This window comes from Benincasa hispida, chromosome 9 (genome assembly GCF_027475165.1).
Source record: "Benincasa hispida cultivar pf3 chromosome 9, pf3_genome.v1.1, whole genome shotgun sequence".
NCBI classification, from domain to species: domain Eukaryota; kingdom Viridiplantae; phylum Streptophyta; class Magnoliopsida; order Cucurbitales; family Cucurbitaceae; genus Benincasa; species Benincasa hispida.
Genome location: NC_143486.1, coordinates 59,986,132 through 60,006,633, shown reverse-complemented (window position 1 = coordinate 60,006,633; position 20,502 = coordinate 59,986,132). Strand labels below are relative to the sequence as shown.

General features: G+C 35.3%; 1 protein-coding gene and 1 long non-coding RNA gene across 5 annotated transcripts; both read right to left on the bottom strand.

Annotated features, from left to right (window-relative positions):
• Positions 1-811: 811 nt before the first annotated feature.
• LOC150033973 (uncharacterized) lies at positions 812-1,417 on the bottom strand. Its single transcript, XR_016531928.1, has 2 exons — positions 1,324-1,417; positions 812-1,186 (listed from the first exon to the last, which is right to left on the bottom strand). It is a non-coding gene; the product is annotated as an uncharacterized LOC150033973 (long non-coding RNA).
• Positions 1,418-3,784: 2,367 nt separating this feature from the next.
• LOC120085204 (small nuclear ribonucleoprotein SmD1b) lies at positions 3,785-8,967 on the bottom strand. 4 transcript variants are annotated; one of them, XR_016531927.1, is made up of 5 exons: positions 8,244-8,479; positions 8,070-8,165; positions 4,816-5,007; positions 4,522-4,682; positions 3,785-4,268 (listed from the first exon to the last, which is right to left on the bottom strand). XR_016531927.1 is itself a non-coding variant. In XM_039041095.2 (4 exons), exons 1-4 carry the CDS (start codon positions 8,255-8,257, stop codon positions 4,621-4,623), a joined length of 345 nt encoding a protein of 114 aa, XP_038897023.1. In that variant the 5' UTR covers positions 8,258-8,967; the 3' UTR covers positions 4,378-4,620. The 4 variants fall into 4 exon arrangements, 2 of the variants coding, with proteins under 2 accessions (XP_038897023.1, XP_038897024.1); XR_005483848.2 differs by having other exon boundaries at positions 8,070-8,146; positions 8,244-8,473; XM_039041095.2 differs by lacking the exon at positions 3,785-4,268 and having other exon boundaries at positions 4,378-4,682; positions 8,070-8,146; positions 8,244-8,967.
• Between the last annotated feature and the right edge of the window lie 11,535 nt (positions 8,968-20,502).

Below are 20,502 nucleotides of genomic sequence, written 5' to 3'. Positions count from 1 at the left end.
ATTTATTTAAATCAAAATACAGCTTATAATATTAAAATTGAAAAAAAAAAGTCAAATCAACCAAGGAAGAAAATTCCTATTTTTCAACCAACAAGAATCTAAATCTAATTTCCTTATTAAATACAGAAATGACTCAATAGGCCACAATGCAACAATTAGATGCACATTCTTATTAATGACTAATTTGACAAGTTTGGCTATCTGTGGGTTTTGTTACAAGAAATGACTAATTTTAAAGTGTAAATAAGGAGCAAAAATACATGTTCTCTCTGGGTTTTGCAGCTCAAAAAGTCAACAAATGCATTAAATTTTTGCCTTGAACTAATAGATCTACCTAACCCATATAAGATTATACACCTAAGACCAAGCTTATTTAAATAATCATAATTTTCAAACTTACCCTCATCAATTTTTTTTTTTTTAAAAATATTGTTGTATTGACAGTCCTATTATGATAAGGCACTAGTAATTTAATAACAAACAGTTTTCAAACCATATATTGTATAAAAGGTCAAGTTCATAACACAAGATGTGGCTGTGGAATAATTGGCTTCTGGTGTGGGTTGAGATGGACCAGAGAAGGATAAGAAGAAAAAAACAAAAGGAATAATGCTGTTTTAAACTGTATGATTAGTTGGTACTTGGTCTTGTAATAGTTTGGAAAGATCCTCCAAAAAGTTGGATGTTTTTATATGAAGAAACATGTGTTAGTTTGGTTTTTCAGCTGGAGAAAGGAGACTTTTAGATGAGAATCTTTTTCTGATGCATTTCCAAAGCATTCTGCTTTGTTTCTTTCTGTATTAAATTTAAATCAAGCAAACAAAAGAGTTTACTTGGATTATATTAGATAAGATCTGTCCTACTACAAAGTGATATAGTAGAACAAAATTGCAGCCAGCCAATCAGAAGATATGAACAAAGTACAATGTTTATTTAAATAGCTTAATGAGATAAGACTAATCAGAAGTATCAGTTTTGGTAGAAATAAGTACCTAATGGCTACGGATATACGACGATCCTTTCGATCCCGGACGCCAGTCAGTCGACACAATCATGTGTAGGCAAACTTCCATGATAGCACCAGCAGCATGGTTCCATGTCCTCTCTTGTTATCTGATCCTTGCAAACTTCATAAAAATCTCAGCATAGCCACGAGCAATGGCGGCAGACTCGCAACGACTGCTTCCTGGCACATAAGTATAACCGTGAAGAGAAATTGTAACTACAGCCACTGAGGCAGTTCAGGCTGCAGGGAATTGTGTGCTAGAAATATGTAAATCCCTTCTTATACTAGAGGTGATAAGAGTGGGAGTCTAGAATCACCTGAATAGTGACAAGCATAAGAGTCCATTTTGAACCAAAGCTCTACACATGTTGTGCATGAAAGCCCAAGTTTAATATGTATAAACTGTTTAAACATATCAAAAAGTTCATTCAGAAGTGTTCATTGATAAAAAGAATTCATCAACTTAACCTAACATTTGGCAAAGTTGTTGTTGTTCTGTAACTAATATCTGTTATGACACTTAGATAAAGCTGAAAAAGGATAGTTTTGTTTGTCCGTTGCAGTTGCATCTAGTTGGAAGTTGACAACCACAAGGGAGGTTGCATCTACGCAAAATACAGGCACCCCATTTATTAGAGCGCCATCTACGAATATGATCTCTTGTCTGTAATTGATTTTGAACATCAAGCTAGGAAATAAACGAATGTTTGGAAATATTATCTCCAAACAAAAGGAGGCTAGCTGAGGTGCCATAAAATTCCTAGGACGCAAGGACTCCATGGCATCAGCAACTGAAAGCACACCACATCAACAAAGAAGCCATGTTACACTATCCTCATGACCAACCTCAGTCACTATCGAATGTATCTGCGAGGAGAGATCGACTAGCTTTCTCGAATTAGAAGGTTAGTCCAAACTCCCGTTAAGCAATAGGAAATCACTCACCTTAGCATGAAGGGACTATCGACATCCAAGATAAGCGTTGTACTAATTTGCTAGAGCATAGAGCACCTTTCAAGCCAAGGGTCAAACCAAATCGAACATCGCCCATCACCAATATAATATAGAACTAAGAACCTCAATCTATCATGAATGCAAGGGGTAGCCCGCCAACATTAAGACGAAGACTTAGATACTAGCCGCCCAAATATTTCATCCCCGCAAACTATATGTCTCCACTCATGCTACCCACAAGGACCTAGAACGAAGCAGAATAAGCCATAATAGCTTCATGGCCGTAGCAACATTTCAAGGAGTATGACGGATGCTAAAGACCATCCTAACTACTCGAAAGACAAACATCCGACCAAACAACCTTAGCCCCACTAACGCTTTTTAACTTCCTAGCTTCATGGCTGCAACAACATTTCAAGGAGTATAACAGATGCTAAAGACCATCCTCACTACTCGGAAGACAACCATCCGACCAAACAACCTTAGCCCCACCAACGCTTTTTAACTTCCCTCTCCAAAGGTAGGAGTGAAGCAAGTGATCAAAGTCCTGAACGACTTTAGTAGGCAAACAAACACACTTGTTCAATAGACTTGGAAGCTTTGCAGAACAAAATGAGTTGTAACCGACCACCAAAAAATAGTCTTAGCAGACCCCTTCTTTACACGAGTAGTAACTCTTTCCAACAGAGGTAAACAATTTGCATACGATAGTCTTCCCGAAATAGGAAGCAGGCCAAGATAACAAATTGGAAAAAAAGTCAACGGGAATCTCAAGAATGCTGAAAGACCTTCAGCCTCACCAAGAGACATGCCAACACAAAACATCGAACTCTCACCATTATTAGCCACAAGATGAAACAACACTTGAAACTTTCTTAAAACATTCTAAAGAAAGCCAAAGAACCACAAAGCACCATAGATCATCAAATCATTAACAAAATAAAGATGAGTGAACCGAAGTTGATCACAACAGTAATGAAATTGAAAACAAGAGGGTGGAGATAAAAAAAAAAATATGTTGTGAAAGATTTGGTCTTTACCCATCAAAACATGTTTAGGTTGTATTAACTTTAATCCTAAATTTTTAATTTAATAAAAAATAGTACCTCAATCTTTATAACAATCATAATCTTAAACTTTATAAAGTACTATACTTTTAATCCTCTAACCAATCCTTACTCCAAATATCATTGAAAGAAAATCTTTTTTTATGCATTCAATTAATTATAAAACATATCTACATCATAAAAACTATATCAATTTTTTTTTTTGAAATTTATGAACTTGACAAAGTTAGTCCATAGTTCATTTGTATATTTGTGAAAAATTTTGTTTTATCGAAACTAATGAGTTAAAAATTTTAGATGATTTTAGGTTAGAATTATGAACAAATTAGTGAAATTGAAGGTAAAAGTTACGACGCTAAATTAAATTTTAGGAGTCAATTTCCAATTGATACAACCTAAAAAGTTCACGGGTATTTATTTAATGAAAATAAAATTATTTTTAGATATTTTTAACTGATGGCTGACAAATATATATATATATATATATATATATATATATATATTTTTTTTTTTTTAAAAAAACATGAAATTGGAATTGATTAAAATATAATTCTCTAACTTTCATTAAATCTAATCAATCTCCAAACGTTAATACATTAACATTACACACCCACGCCTTAATACACAACTACCAAAATCATGATAATTTAACCTGATTTTTAAGTAAAAGTTCTTTCATCATATATTGACTTAAATTTTTGCTTTCTAAAGTACGAAATTGTTTTCATAGGCACATTCCACCAATAGGAAAAACTCATTCCCAAGTTATGGTGAGGATATATTTGAATTGATGAAGATATTTCAATAATACATATTCACTTGTACATTAAGAACTATTCAACCTATAATTTGCCCTTCTTATGTTCCTTATCAAGGGAACAAACCAGTCTAACGTAAGAAAACAAATCTGGACTAGATAATGTTTAGTAGTTCTTTGTACTTTACATAATGTCTTAAAGAATAAGTTCAAAGGCCAAAATAAACTTAACTTAACAGTAATTAGCATGACTTTCGTTCTAAGAGGTCAAAGGTTTGATCCCTCAACCTATAATTGTTGTACTCAACACCAAGTCCAAAGCTGAGGATAAGCTCAGATTTCAGTCTCTACGAAAACCCCACGGTGAATTGTTTGTATGAGAAGTGAAAAGAAAGCAAATGGATGAAAGAGCTCTAAAGGAGTCTGCACTTTTATTTCAAGCTAGAAGAGATCGCCACCAAGAGTCTTACATCATATCAATACCCTGTGAAACAAGTTGATGTTGATTGTAACCAACTCAAGTACTGCAACGACTACAAAATCTATCGGGGTTGAAAGTAAAAACGAGATTCCAATCTAGAGACATGCTATAGTTTTATAATTGTGATGATATTAGGGTAAATCATTAACAGATCCCAAGCACCAGAAAACATAGCAAGGCTACATCAATCATATGAAAAACAACTAGATAGCATTGTAATAAACTACATACGAGATTGGACAGTAAATTGCAATACCACTTTTTCGTGTCCCAAAATTCATAATCCTTCCCGACAATGCAAGTGTTTACACTACAGGTCCCAAAAATTGAAACAACTGCAACAAATCTAGTCCATCTAGCGTCCACGCCCACGACCACGGCCACGGCCACGTCCTCGTCCACGTCCCAAAGGCCTCCCTGTAGTTGGAGTAGAGTGAGGAAATGCATAAGGAACACATTGGATAATGGGTAGCATATGATTCAATATATACAATTTGACTGGCGGAAAATGACCATAAAGTACATGCCAGAATGCAAGGATAACACATACCTGCAGTTGGTTTCTTGGGCTTGACCCTGGGTGTCTCTTCAACAAGTAAAGTCTCAAGATTCAAGCTGTCAGGTAGAATATAATATCTGATGTTGTTACCCCTCACACTTAAATGATCCATGGTAACTGGATTTTTCCCCTTTAGAGTAAGCTTCACAGCTTTCAAATGTGTATTCATGCTGATATCCACACCTAAGTAATACAAGAAAACAACCCATCAGGGATCCGTAATCTCGACCAATACCTAGGTTTTAAGAGAAAAGAGTACGTACTTCTACTTTAAGTTCATGCAATGTCATTGAATATTTTTATTAACGAACGTAATATCATTGAAGTAATGCTCAATGATATTCATCTAAGTAGCGCTAGAGATTGTTTTAGAAATAATTTGTTGAATTCAGAAGAAATATGTAATGTAACTTAGATGCTTCATGCTTCAACGTATCATGGTCAAAAACAAGAATTTTCAAGGCATAAGTGGAATGTAGGTTATCGAGCCTACTGTACATATTGAGACATTAATTTATAGCCAATGTTTAAAAAGGGTATTGAGGCTTACAACACTTTGCAATAATTTGTTGAATAATATTAGTTTGTCGCAGTTTTAAATTTCTAGGATAAGTCAATCAAATAACAGTAATCTTAAGGATATCGTTTTAAAATTTTTGTCCAGTGGAAAATGGGAAGTGATTTTTCTTTTGTTCTTTCTACTTTTACATGATTATTAAGTTTTTTTAGCAATACTTGGTAAAGTGTTTTTAATTAAATTTGAGACTTACGCTTCAAAACATCTTGAGGCTACTCCTCACCTCTTTCAGAGGACCGCCTTTAGCCTTTTAAAACATTTGGCTTATAATCTCATCTGAAATCCTCCAACAAAAGAGGTAACCAACTAAAATTATGACAAAGACCAAACTCTTCCGTAGAAACAACTTATACGGAAAAAAACTCCCGTAAATAACTAAATTCAGTAGTGGCAGCATAGAGAAGTACATTTTGTATGGGGGGTTGTCAACAACAAATGTAATGTAATCATAACTCACCAACTTCTAAGGCACCCATTAAAATGGAGTTGGACTTCCCTTCCATTGTCTCTTTCATTAAATAGAGAAATAATGGCCTCCTACTAGAATAGTTATGAAAACTGATGGTTGGAATTTACGGGGTCAAACCAGAAATATAGACGATGAAAATGAAACCAAAACCAAAACCAAAACCATAGGCAATTTTGGGGGATAATTGTGGAATGCTTGTTGGCTCTTTCCATACAGAAATTGGTAGTTGGATTGACTTTATAGGAAAGATTGATACGGTTCAATTAGAAGATGGCCAAGCCAAGACATAGAGGTAGAATCCATTGATTCATTCAATTTTTTCTCTTTTAAAATCACCTTTAATAAACTCTCGGAGACCTTGCTAAAGCAGAAAACACCTTTGATTAAATCAGTTTGGAAGTTTGACGCCCCTAGGAAGGTTAAGATGTTTGTGTGGTCAGCTACATGTAGAAGCCTCAACACCCCAAGAGAAGCTCAAAAAAAGTTCCCAAACTGGGTTCGCTCCCCTGGCTTGTTCCTCTTTTATTCCAATGGGGAATCCCAATATAACCCTAACCAACACTGTCTTGTTTTCTATATATATATATATATAAACAATTGCTTTCATTGAAAAAAATATAAGGACATAGAGAAAACCAAGCCCATAGAAAACCTCCACTAGAGAAAGGGTTTTCAACTAAGTAAGATCTTGCCTAGGGGATAGTTACAAAAAGTTTTCAAAACGGAAACCAAAAGAGAAACATGGAATCTCACCAAGAACCAAACCTCACAAGGGTCTCCATCCATACCACGGAACATCCTATTGTTCCTCTCCCCCAAAGATTCCGTTGTCCTCTTTTCTATAGAGGATGGTCTTTCGTTTTCAACAAAACTGGTTTATCTTTTACCTACCTAGCTTGGTTAACAATTATTTTTGGAGCACTCACCAGCCTGATGGCTTAAATGTAAGGACAAGATCTTTTGGAATTGTGCTTCTATGAATATTTTGAGAGAGAGAAATATCTTAGATTATATTTGTAATTGTGTACCACACACATTTTTACGATGGTTTTCCAAAGACAATTGTAATTACAGTCTTCTTATGAATATGATTCAACTCTTATTGGAAGGCTCTTCTTTTATAGCTCTATTGGGCAGGGTTTTCTCTACCAGATTACTCCAGGTTAGTCTTTTTGCTTCACTTGTAACATAGTCTCTCACCCAAAAGAGAAAAAAGGTAACAATTCACAAAAGAATGGCATATGGGCTACATAACCCAAAACTAATGGACACCGGAAGAATTTTGTTTAATCAAGACTAAGTTAATGTCATTCTAGGGCATGTGAAAAACAGTTTAAGTTATGAGGCAATGTAGGAGGGTAAAGGCTAATAACAAACAAAGGTCATTTGTGACCGCTCAACTAACTATGTTTCCATCAGTAAGGCACAATTCTAGTTGGTTGCTTTTTTTTTGGTTATTGCATAGTCTCTTATCCCCAAAAAAAAAAAAAAAAAAAAAAAGTATATAAAACAAAAAAAAAAAAAAAACAAAATATATATATATATATATATATATATATATATATATATAGTTCATTGAAGAATGGCATTTGGACTATAGAATCCGGAACTGCTAGGGTTAACCAGAAAATGTTTAGTCAGACTAAGTTAACATCACTCTAGTGCAGGTGAAAAACAGTTCAAGTTAAAAGTTGAAGTATATTCACTTGGTTTACGAAACAATCCCTACAAAACAAAGGGGAAAGAAGGAATTGTAGGGGTCATTCCATAAAAAAATGACAAGACATTCTAAACATTTGTTTAAATCTACTGATATGTCAGGAAATAGAATGGATATTCAGCATCAGTAGACAGTAGTCAATAGTTCAAATTGTTTTGATAATTAAAAACAATAAAGAGAAATCATCTCATCCTCCCAACGCCCAGAAGACAAAGATTCAATTTCCCGTAAGCAACCCATGAGTTTAATACTAATATTCTTTAAAAAAAGAAAAAGAAATTGATGATAATACTAATTTTTAAAATTAAAAATGGGAGCGGGATAGTGATTCTCCAAGTGCGCACTTGCCAGAACCCAAGAGTTGCAGAAAAGTTCAAAGAAGAAAATAGAATGGAAATTGGAAGTTCAAAAACCCTCAGCCGCAAAGTTGGTAAACCTAGGGTTTAACGAGGTTTAAGAAAGAGAGATAGAGACGAGACCTGTGATAGTGCCATGGACAACAGTTCCATTTTTTAGCTCGATTGAGACAGTCTCATTGTTGAGCTTCATCAAAAACCTGCATCAAAGCCAAGTTTCTAAAAATAAAAAGGGCATCAAAGAACAAGTAGATGGAGAGGAAAAGGAGGGTAAAGATAGAAAAGAGAAGAACATACCTAACAAGCTTCATGATTGCAGAGGAAATGAAGAATGCAGGTTTCAAACAACGAAGCGGGGGAGAGGAAATTGGGAGATTGCCGCGGTTTGGACCTCCTCGATTGGGTCGAGATGTTGAAGTCGAAGCCCTTTGCCAAGTTAACTGTATCTTATTGCTCAAGAGATTTTCAAGGAATTCATTGGTTGAATGGAAAGGAGGAAAGGAAGTTTGATGAAAAATATGAAAGAATTCAATGGAAGGAAGTGAGTATGGATTGTGTTATGTTATTTTGCAGATTTTCGAATAAGGCCCAATGCTAATCGGGTAAAGAAGCCCAATGTGCAAATCAGATCCAAAATACGCAGAAATTTAAACATACTCTAACTAAGCATGTTTTACTGGGAAGAAATTCAAGGAGAAAGTAAATATCTTTAATGACAACTTCAATCTTCTCTAATTCTTCACTTCACGATCTCTGCAACTCTTCTTCGATCTTGAACAAGACACACCACTAAACCTTCTACACTATTCTCTGGCAAGGAAAAGGTTTGTGGAACCTTTTTTGAAAGATAGTGAAGAGGTTTTACAGAGAAATTTTTCTTTCTGCAATTTTGAGTGATGGGAGATTGAAAGAGTGAGAGAGGATTGAGAGTGAGTATGAGAGAAGAACTATTCTTCTGTAAGTTCTATGTTTTTCTAATGCAGAACACTTCTGCACAACAAGTGAGGGGAGTTAACTCCCCTTCCCACTCACGTTAACTTCTCTATAAGTGTATGAGAGTTATTATTTAATTTATTAAATTAAAGCAAATTCAATTCAATTAAATTTAATCATTATTAATTAATTAAATATCATATATTTAATAATCTTTCATTTGAATCATATTCAAATGTATTTTCCTTTCATCAAAAATAGTTTTAACATGAATCTCATTCATATTAAATTTAACCTATAATTTTAATATGAATCTCATTCATATTATTTAATATTTGAATCTTATTCAAATACATTATTCTCTCATATATAGTTTAGTTTTAAATTTTATACAAAATTAACTTTATAATATAATGTATCTATATACATTTTATTCATTGTATCATATACAATTAACATAAATTCCCTTATAATTTGGACAATTCAAATTCTTTCAAAACTAAATAATCCTCGTGTTTATCCTTAGTGAGCTAGCAGGGGAACCTAATAGACCAACAGATTGGAAGCTCAATGATTCACCATTAACTAATTAAACTATTTAATTATGTTAATGAACATTCATTAAATGTGGGTCACACCACTAAAGACCCACTATTGCACTCTTTGCATTATAGAATATTTTTGTGATTGTGGATATAACCATTACCAGTAAGTGATGCATGGTTAATGTGATGAAATAATGGTGTATATTGCAATGGTGGAGTATGCATTGTGCATGTAAGTTTTCCTAGCAAAATCCAAGTATAAATTCTACAAGGTTACCTGGTAAGCCCAGGGTCAAACACAGGGACTATGGAGACAGTATGCGATAGTGATTTCTGATAACTTTGTGGTGACAAATGAAACAATGTGTTGGTTGGTATGTTATTTAAGGTATAGATTCTATGCGGCGTAATTGAGAAAAGAGTTAATAACACGAAAGTACAATGAGTATGCAAGGGAACGGGTTGAGAAGGGATTTAGCTAACACTTCCTAAGATTGTGTTCACGTTATGCGATCATGCTACACACATACAACAACAAGTCATCTCTCAATGCAAATGCTATAGCTCCTAGTTTTAGAACGCATGCGATGTATACGATGATGTCTATAGGACTTATGTCTAAGCCTCTACTTTTTCTATGCGATGATGAATGACACACACATACACAAGGCGACTGCATACTATCATAACCTATTTCTAGGGTGCCTGCGATGCATGTTAGCAAACAGTGCTTATCTCTAAGTCTCTATCTCTTGCGTATGCGGTTCTAATCTTGCTCTCTCAAGTCTAGATTCTAACCTAGCTCTCTCAAGTCTAGGTTCTTTCTTTAGACTCTCTCTCGAGTAGCTCTAAAGGGGTGATGGATACATACATAAGATAAGATGGTCCCATACAATGAAGATCTTAGGTCATATTAGCTAAGTGCTTCTCAACCCATTCGAATGTTTAGCTACTCATGCATAATGTAAAGAGAGTGAGTAGATATAGAGATGCAAGTTCCATTTTATAAATGAAATCAAGATACAGGATGACAATGGAAAGTAAAGATAAGAAGATGTTGTTTCTTTTGGCTTGATACAAACATTACATACCTAATGAATAGTTGGATGTTTAAAAATGCTTGATCCAAGCATGCATCAAATCTATTATTTTCATTTATAGCCTCGAGAATTTCACAAGTTCCAACTTCTATGCTTGGTCTTTGAAGGCCAGATTTTGGTGCTTACAGCTAAACATTCATTTAGGGCGTTGGGGAAATGAGTGAGTTGTTTAATCTATTGAGTTTTTAAGTCTTTAGTCATGGAGTCAACAGTGTGAAGAGAGGAGTTAATAACTTGTGGAATTGATGTTTTATATTCGTGGGACTCTTGAACTTCTTGGGCCAAATAAGAAGTGGAGTTACCCCTGACAGGAATGGTGTTCTAAATCTCTTGGTAGTCTCGTAGTTTGTAAACTTTGTAAACATATTGTTATTAATAAAATAAATGTTATTTTATAAGCATTTACTCAATCCAATAAACTAATATCCGATGTTATTTTATGTAACATAAGCATGTATGTGGAGACATACAAGTGGATCGTGCTTTAAGTGATAACCTAAATGGTTTGTAATATATGGATAAAGGAGGGATACTTTACCTTGGTGACAGTACGGATACGACTTGCTTTGTAGATGTTACAAGTGTTGTAAAGTGCTACAAATGATCTGATCCTGATCATTCATGTGGAGATATGCGAGTGGGATTATCCTATACAAAGAGTTTGTATAAGGCCGAACCACGAAATGATTAGTCTCTTTATATAATGTCGTTGATAATTGAGACTTACATTTCACTATGATGACCATAGATGATATGACCTGAATCCTGAGTGAGTTGGGAACTCCTGCCTATGAGGACAGACATTCTATTTGTATGGGTGAGAGTGACCAGATTTCCAACTCAACAAGCCTACCATTTTGGGGATTCGTCTGATTGAGGAGCTAGGAACTCAGCCATACAAGAAGGAATTCACTCCTTCCCTGAAGTAGGGGTAAGTAGATAAATTGCTCCCTTAAGGGCTAATTTCGGGTCTTGAATATAGTAGCACATCCTCTTTTGGGAAGAGAGGACTTAGTCATAGTGGGACTATGACTTATTGTTCATCAGAGGAATCAGTGGTACTTAAGGAGTTAGATGTAATTACAGGGGAAAAATGGTATCTGTAGTACGAAGAGTGCAACTGTCGGTCTTTAGTGGAGTGCTCAGCAGTTAATGGATGGTGGATATCGTAATTAGAGAATTTAATCAGTTATTCACATACCGTTGGAGCTTCAAGCTACAGGTCTATAAGATTCCCTTGGTAGCTTAATGGGTTCAAGTTGAGAATCAGATTTTGGGTTAGTTTGAAGTATTCAAATTAACAAGAGGGAATTTGATTATATATGATATAATTAAATTAATTAAATTATATATAATATAATTAATATAGTGTATTTGATACATTATTAGATTGGAGGAATTAATATAAATATGATTTATATTAAATTCCATAAAATAGAAAAAGAACTATGGTTTATATGTTGTATATGATGCAATATTAAAACTATAGGTTATAAATATAATATGATAAGTTAGTTATTGTATTTATTTATAATAATTATATGATAATTAATAATTCTTTTTCTCAATAACTGACTTGAGTGGAGGTTATTTGCGGTTTTATGGTAACTGTGAGATAAAAAGATTTTTTTTTCAAATCATTAGAACACACAATTCGAAACATCTCACAAGAACACTATCGAGTAAAATGTGTTTTACTAAACAATAGCTTAACAGAGACTATACGATCAAGTATCAAGTTTACTATACAATAGTTACTCGTTGCTACACGATCGAGTATCAAGTCTATACGATAAGCTTCTTCTTCTACATGATCATACTTGATTGTCTACTCGATCGCTTACTTCCTTCATTCCTCTATCCAAAATTATACAGAGCCCACAACTCCTGGATTCTCACACTGAGAATACCAAGGTAACCCTGTGGTGGTGCCTTATTTTGTTCGAGGATCGAGGATCGAGTTATACTCGCTGGTGATCGAGGATCTTCCAGTTGCTTGTTAAGATCGAGTTCTGATCGTTGCGTTCGTGCTGTTTGGACGCGTTCAAGTCTGATCGAGGGAAATACGTGAAGAAATAGTTCTTCAAAGGTATTATACTCAATCCCCTTGTATTTACTTAAGAAGTATGCTGTAATTTATTTTTTTATACATAACTGTTTCTATATGAATGTAAGTGTATGTGTTATTTCTTAATGGAATTTGGAACGATATGCTTCCGCTCACTGGTTCTCTAGTTTTAGAGTTCCTTCCACTGGTCTCAGAGCTAGGTTGTTCTGATATTCCAAATTCCATCATTGTATTGAATTTCTTTTACAATCTTGGTGGGTTTTATGAATTCTGCAATGCATAAGTCTTAAGTATGGTTGTGGATTTTGTTGATGGATGTTTTTGGGATGATTGCCTCTGTTTAAAGCTTTCTTTACGTTTTCAAAGTTATTTTCTAAGGGTCCCTACGTTTTTTGGCATAATTAACAAGCAATCGAGTTTGTATTCAAGTTTTTTGTTGTTTTTGAGTCATTCGTGATGAAGTTTCAGATGCATGGAGATGTTGTTTGCTTCGAGGAAGAAGACCAAAGGTTGGTCGCATCGTGTAGCCTAGGCTAAACGATTGTTTAGATTTGGCTATGCGATCGTGTAGAAAAGTTCTACTGGATTATGTAGTATTTGCTAAATGACCGCATGGCTAATGCTATGCGATCGCGTAAAGAGTTTACTCGATTGTGTTGCATTGGCTACTTGATCGCGTAGACGCTCGGAGTAAATGATCGCATAGAGTATATGATATTCAACACATGGCGCGTGCATTAAACGATCGTGTAGACCAACATGGTTATCGCATAGTCACTGGCTACTCGATCACTCGGTATACGATACTCGACAGTTGCTCTTCTATCGTTTAGAAAATCATGCTTCATCGCATAGTCGTTGTCTACTCGATCGCATGGCATATGTTGATTGATGTGCGCTGCACGATCGCGTGGCTTTCATGCTCATCACATAGTCAAAGGCACTCGATCTACGCTACACGATCGTTTATACTCGATAGCAATTACTTGACAATCTGAAGGAGATGCTACATGATCAAGTGATGAGGCTTCGCACGGGTGGTTCAAGACCCGGTTTGCCTGTTTGAATTGGTTGACTCGATGCTCTTTGTAATAGTTAGCTTTATTTTTTTGGTTTTGAGGCTAATTATCCCAGTCCATCAATTTTATTTAATGTACATGTGATGTATGTTTGTTTATATGCCATAATGTATGACATATAGATTTAAAACCCACCATAGGTTATGCATTTATTCATGCATCATCTTTATATTATAAGTATTATAATATAGTAGTTTGCATGATTAAATTACTTTAAAGCATGCTCATGCATCATATAATATAAGAGTTATAATATATGCATGCATTAAGCATATCCATGCATCATCTTTATATTATAAGTGTTATAGTATAAGGGTGTATGAGAGCATCTATGCTTAGTTCATTACTCGTGATATATAAAAGTTATATAGTAGTAATGAATGAACATTGCATGAAGCATGACACTTAGGTGTATTTATAAAAGTTATAAATACCTTATGGATGTCTAGCTTAGCAATGTAGTTGATTTTGATTGTTTCATTCTTTATAAGTGTTATAATTAATGAAGTTATAATTAAAATCAATAAGAAAGAGTTGCATGCAAACTTAGGCTTTAATCATGTTTTAAAAGAGTTTTAAAATTTGATTGAGATAGACCTATGATCACAATTCTAATGAGATTAGATACCTAAGTATAATCTTTTAAATCAGTTTAATAGGATTAAATTGATTTGAATAAAAGATTAAATTTGTAATAAATCTATCTATAAGGGACCTTTTGTCTAAGGCGGGTTTTGTCTAGGCTTGGGTATTTAAGCTGACAGAAACGGAACACCCCTACTTGGGAACCTACCTGGAAAGGTGAATTAGATAAATTTGCTACAAGCATGCAATTGTTGATAATATTTGTTAAAGTGTTTAATGAATGTTGATCAAAGTTGTTTAATTTTCCAAAGTAAGTGTTACTTTTGGGCAAACTTAAACAGTCATTTAGTAAAAATAATTAGCCGTATTTTTTCTAAGTAAATTAAACCCTATGTTGTTAAAATACTCAGTGTGAGGAGATGATATATATGATATGTCAATTCCACTCACGTTTCTCCCTTAATGTTCACATCGTGAAACTCATGCTTGGCCTCGTGGCGCCCTGGGAGCGTTACCCTTCGGATGGTTTTGCATGGGTCAATATCAAGATGAACGGAGAGAGTATTTATAGTAAGTGGGAGAAATATGTGTGTCAACATATCTTGCGGTCTCTTTCATTGGTTTGCACCGTGAGACCTTTTTGCATGGCCTTGAGGCGCCCTGGGAGTGTTCCCCTTCAGATGATTTGTGCAATTGGTCAATATTAAGGCGAACTTCAGAAATGGATAGGGTCGCTTTAGTTTTTGCTCCAATCTATTTTTTCCTTCGGTTGACTGCTTAGGGTGAAACTCTAGGATCTAAAATGAAGGGTCACACTTACGGGAAATTGTTAAGCAAGTTAATGATTTCTTGACCAAATCAATGATGGCTAATCATTATAGGAATAAGAGTTATTCTGGTGTAATGGTTTGTTGAGAGTGTCTCAATTAAGTGGAGGGATAAATTAACTACCTTTCGGTGGCTTTTGTCCTAAACCAATGAAGTGTTATTGCAAAACTAGATGTGATATGGGGTTTCATGCGTTATTTTATTAAATGTGGAAAATGGATGATATGCGTTGATGGAATTACGTTGTGCACTCAAGTTTCCCAAGCGGAATCCAAGTGTAAATTCTTTTGAGTTTCCTGGTAAGTCCAGGGTCGATCACAGGGACTTGTGAAAATAGTTTGCATTGATAATTTTCTTATGAAAACTTTGCAGTAACCGGTAAATAAATAAGGTGGTTGGTTTGTTGTTGCGTTAATGAAAATAATAATAAATGCGACAGAGTTCGAAAAGAGTTGGCAATGGGAAATACGATGAATATACGGTAAATGGGTTGAGAAGGGTTTCGGCTAACACTCCCTAGGTTGCGTTCATGCCTTGCAATCATGCAACATGCATACAATAGTAAACCACCTCTCGGCGTGAATGCCACGACTTCTAAGGCTAGAACGCATGTGATAAATATGCGATAAGTCTATAGGGTTTACACATAAACCTCTATTTCTATTTATGCGATGACAACATGACATTCACACAAATATGTGACTGCATAATATCACTCCTATTTCTAGAATGCATGCGATGCACATTGACAAACAGAGCTTATCTCTAAGTCCCTATTTCTTGTTTATACAGGCCTAATCTTGCTCTTTCAAGTCAGATTCTAACCTAGCTCTCTCGAGACATTAGGTTCTTTCTTTATATTCTCTCTCGAGAAACTCTAAAGGGATGTTTCGCACAACATAAAACAAGACAATCGCAAGCAATGAACTTCCTAGATCATGTTAGCTTAATTCCTTTCAACTCATTCAACTAGTTTAGCTACTCATGCATATTAAGAGAGTGAGCAGATGTAGAAATATAACTTCCATTGGATGATAAAAGATGAAGTACAGAATAACAATGCAAGTATAGTAAAGAGCCTGGAGCAATTTCTTGCCACTAGGTGTTACACTGTTCTACTCGTACTCTAAAGATATTCTCGCTTTCTCGAGAGTCAACCCGCTCTCTACTCTTACGCCCAAGGTTCTCTCTCGAGCCGCCTTGGACGATCTCCGGTGTCACCACTCTTCTTTCGCTCCACCGTGAAATGGAAAAGAAAACTATGAACAGAGGTGTGAACTTGTAAAGTGATGGAGTGATCAACTGTTTAACCCCTTCTCTGAAGAATGCACTTGATATTTATAGGACATCAAAGGTGAAAGGCGGCTTCTCTCTCCTGGTTGTACAGATGGGATAGCTTTTAATTCCTAACTGATGCGCCGGATAATTGTCACCGATAAAACTGGATGTACTTTGTGACCGTTATCGACTGTTAACTTAATTTGGATCCGATTGTTGTCAGCTTTCTGTCCCATCGATCTTAATTGTCCTTTTGTCTGGATGTGCCCACCATGTTACAGTGATTCTTCTTGGATAAATATTTGCGAGTGCGATCAACTCAAAGTCTTGCGGTGAAGTTGTGCTCGACCGATGAATTCCTATGATCGCAATCTCTGCAATGCATTAACGCATATTCTGCACACAAAAAAAAATACAAAAATCAATAATTCCAATGCGCTGACGCACGCGACCACAATATTATAGATTTTATGCTTAATGGACGCAATTTATCATTTTTCATCAACGCAATCTAACATTGTTTAATAACTTAGCACTATGATAACGCACATTTCTGCCCGATATGAGGGTTTATTTAGATTTTGCTAAACCTGATTGGATTTGTTTTAAAAGAGTTATGCTAAAATCTAACATAGATCAATATGTTTGTCTTTTAGCAAAATGTCAATGTATGATTTTTTGTTAGTTGCCTTTTCTACTTTGACCGATTACATGATGTGGAAAGAGTCTATTAAAATATATTTCATGGTAAACGACCTCGATTTTGTCATGTTTGAGGAGTGTTCTCAAGTCCCAAATCCTGATGCACTGCGAAATGTTCGTAATGTATATGAGGTGTGGATGAAGGCTATTGGCAAGCATACCTGATGCATTGGCCAAAAGGGTTGAGAACATGGTCATTGCACGTGAGATCATGGACCCGTTGTAAGAATTATTTGAACGTAATTTCTCACTTTTTAAGCAAAATGGGATTGATGACAATGAAACCAGTAGTGTCAGTTTCCAAGATAATCTCCAGTCCTTATTGAATGTCAAGGGAATAACAGAGAAAACAATTATTGCTGACTCTAATGAAGTTCATCGACGAGAATTATTTTTTGAAATGAAATTTGGAGTTTATAATATAGGTTCTGATACTGATCCCACTACTCTTTAGAAAAAGAAGAACTCCGAAGATGATAAATGTGATTTATTTGTCTTGGAGACGTGTTTGGTAGAGAATGATGATTCTGTCTGGATACTTGATTCAGCATATATGTTCTTCCCATCAAGGATTTAGTTCATAGAAACAGTTGGAAGTTAGAGAGTTGACTCTTAGAGTTGGTACTACTGAGGCTGTTTCAACTGTTGTTGTAGGTTGGCTTAAGTTATTTTTTGGATAAGAAACGGTATTTGTTACTGGATAATGTTTATGTAGTTCCTCATATCAAAAGGAACTTAATTTCAGTTTCTTGTCTGATTGAACAAAGTTATTCCATCTCTTTTTCTGAGAATAAAGTGTTTATTCTTAAGAATGGTGTGGAGATTGGTTTTGGTTCAATGGAAAATAATTTGTATGTACTAAGGTCGTTAGTTATAAAAACCTTGCTTAATACTGAAATGTTCAAAACAGCAACAACTACGAAAAGACCAAGAGTTTCTCCCAAGAAAAATGCCCATCTTCGGCATTTAAGGTTAGGTCACATCAATCTCAATAGGATTGAGAAGTTGGTGAAATGTGGACTTCTAAATGGTTTAGAAGAAAACTCTTTGCTAGTATGTGAATCTTGCCTTGAAGGCAAAATGACCAAACGACCTTTTACTGGAAAATATTATAGAGCCAAGGAAACCTTGGAGCTTATACATTCAGACCTATGTGGTCTGATGAGTGTAAGAGCACGAGGTGGGTATGAATATTTCATCTCTTTCATAGATGATTATTCTAGATATGGGTATCTATACCTAATGCAACATAAGTCTGACGCTCTTGAAAAGTTCAAGGAGTATAAGACAAAAGTTGAAAACTTGTTAGGTAAAAAGATAAAAACACTATGATCTGATCGTGGTAGAGAGTATATGGACTTAAAATTCCAGAATTATATGATAAAATATGGAATCACGTCTGAACTCTTAGCCCCAAGTACACCTCAGCAGAATGGTATATCAGAAAGGAGAAACAGAACCCTGTTGGACATGGTTTGGTCTATGATGAGTTATGCTCATCTTCCAGACTCGTTTTGGGAATATGCAGTAGAGACTGTAGTTTACATTTTGAACAATGTTCCCTCAAAGAGTATTTCTGAAACACCTTTTGAGTTATAGAGAGACCGTAAAGGTAGTTTACGCCACTTCAGGATTGGGGATGTCCAGTCCACGTGCTTGTGGCTAACTCTAAAAAGTTGGAACCTTATTCGAAAATATGCCTATTTGTAGGTTACCCCGAAGAAATGAGAGGTGGATACTTCTATGATCCAAGTAAGAATAAAGTGTTTGTATCTATCAATGCTATCTTCTTGGAAGAATACCACATAAGGGATCATAAGCCACGAAGTAAAGTTGTTTTAAGTGAGATTTCTAATGAGACTGCTAAGACTTCAACAAGAATTGTTGAATAGGTTGATAGATCAACAAGAGTTGTTGATGTTAGTACATCTAGTCAACCATCTCAAGAGTTGAGACTGCCTCGACATAGTGGGAGGGTTGTGAACCCACCTATATGCTACATAGGTTTAACAGAAGCCCAAAAGATCATATATGATGATGGAGTTGAGGATCTATTGTCTTATAAGCAAGCAATAGAAGATGTTGACAAAGATGAATGGATTAAAGCCATGAATCAAGAAATAGAGTCTATGTACTTCAATTCTGTCTAGAAGCTTATAGATCAACATGATGGGGTAAAACCTATAGATTGTAAATGGATCTACAAGAGAAAAATAGGTGTAGATGGAAAAGTACAGACCTTTAAGGCTAGGTTTATGGCAAAGGGTTATACCCAAGTTGAGGGAGTGGACTATCAAGAAACTTTCTCACCTGTTGTCATGTTAAAGTCTGTCAGGATTCTCCTGTCTATAGCCACATTTTATAACTATGAGACATGACAAATGGACATCAAGACTGCCTTTTTGAATGGCAATCTTGAGGAAACCATCTATATAGCTCAACCAGAAGGATTCATTGAACAAGATCAAGAGCAAAAAGTTTGCAAGCTTAATCGGTCCATTTATGGACTGAAAAAGCATCTAGATTTTGGAATATACGATTTGATACTGCGATCAAATCTTATGGATTTGATCAGAATGTTGAGCCTTGTGTTTACAAGAAAATCATCAACAGCTCAGTAGCTTTCCTTGTACTGTATGTGGATGATATCCTACTCATTAGAAATGATGTAGGTTTTCTGACTGACGTTAAGAAATGGCTAGCCACCCAATTCCAAATGAAAGATTTGGTAGAGGCACAGTTTGTTCTAGGGATCCAGATCATAAGGGATCGAAAGAACAAAAGGTTGACCTTGTCTCAGGCATCGTACATTGACAAGATGCTTGTCAGGTATTCGATGCAGAATTCAAAGAAGGGTTTATTACCTTTCAGGAATGGAATTGTTTTGTCTAAGGAACAGTATTCTAAGACACCTCCAAAGGTTGAGGAAAGGAGACGAGTTCTCTATGCATTGGCTGTTGGTAGCCTTATGTATGTAATGTTATGTACTAGACCTGACATTTGCTATGCAGTAGGGATTGTCAGTCGATAAACTAAGATCCGAGGTTATTTTATGTAACTTAAGCATGTACGTGGAGACATACAAATGGATCGTACTTTAAGTGATAACCTAAATGATCTATAGTATATGGATAAAGAAGGGATACCTTATCCTGGTGACACTACGGATATGACCTGCTTTGTAGATATTACAAGTGTTGTAAAGTGCTACAAATGATCTGAACCTGATCATTCATATGGAGACATGCGAGTGAGGGTATCCTATACAAAAAGTTTGTATAAGACCAGACTACGAAATGATTAGTCTCTTTATATAACGTCGTTGATAATTGAGACTTACATTTCACTACGATGATCATAGGTGACATGACCTGAATCCTGAGTGAGTTGGGAACTCCTGCCTATGAGGTGATCCTTTGATTTGTATGGGTGAGAGTG

Excerpts from the sequence above, each read along its gene's own strand:
- LOC120085204 (XM_039041095.2), bottom strand. Across the intron at positions 5,008-8,069 it reads TGTCCATGGCACTATCACAG|GTGTGGATATCAGCATGAAT; the intron begins GTCTCGTCTCTA and ends TGTATTACTTAG. Across the intron at positions 4,683-4,815 it reads GCCCAAGAAACCAACTGCAG|GGAGGCCTTTGGGACGTGGA; the intron begins GTATGTGTTATC and ends CTCCAACTACAG.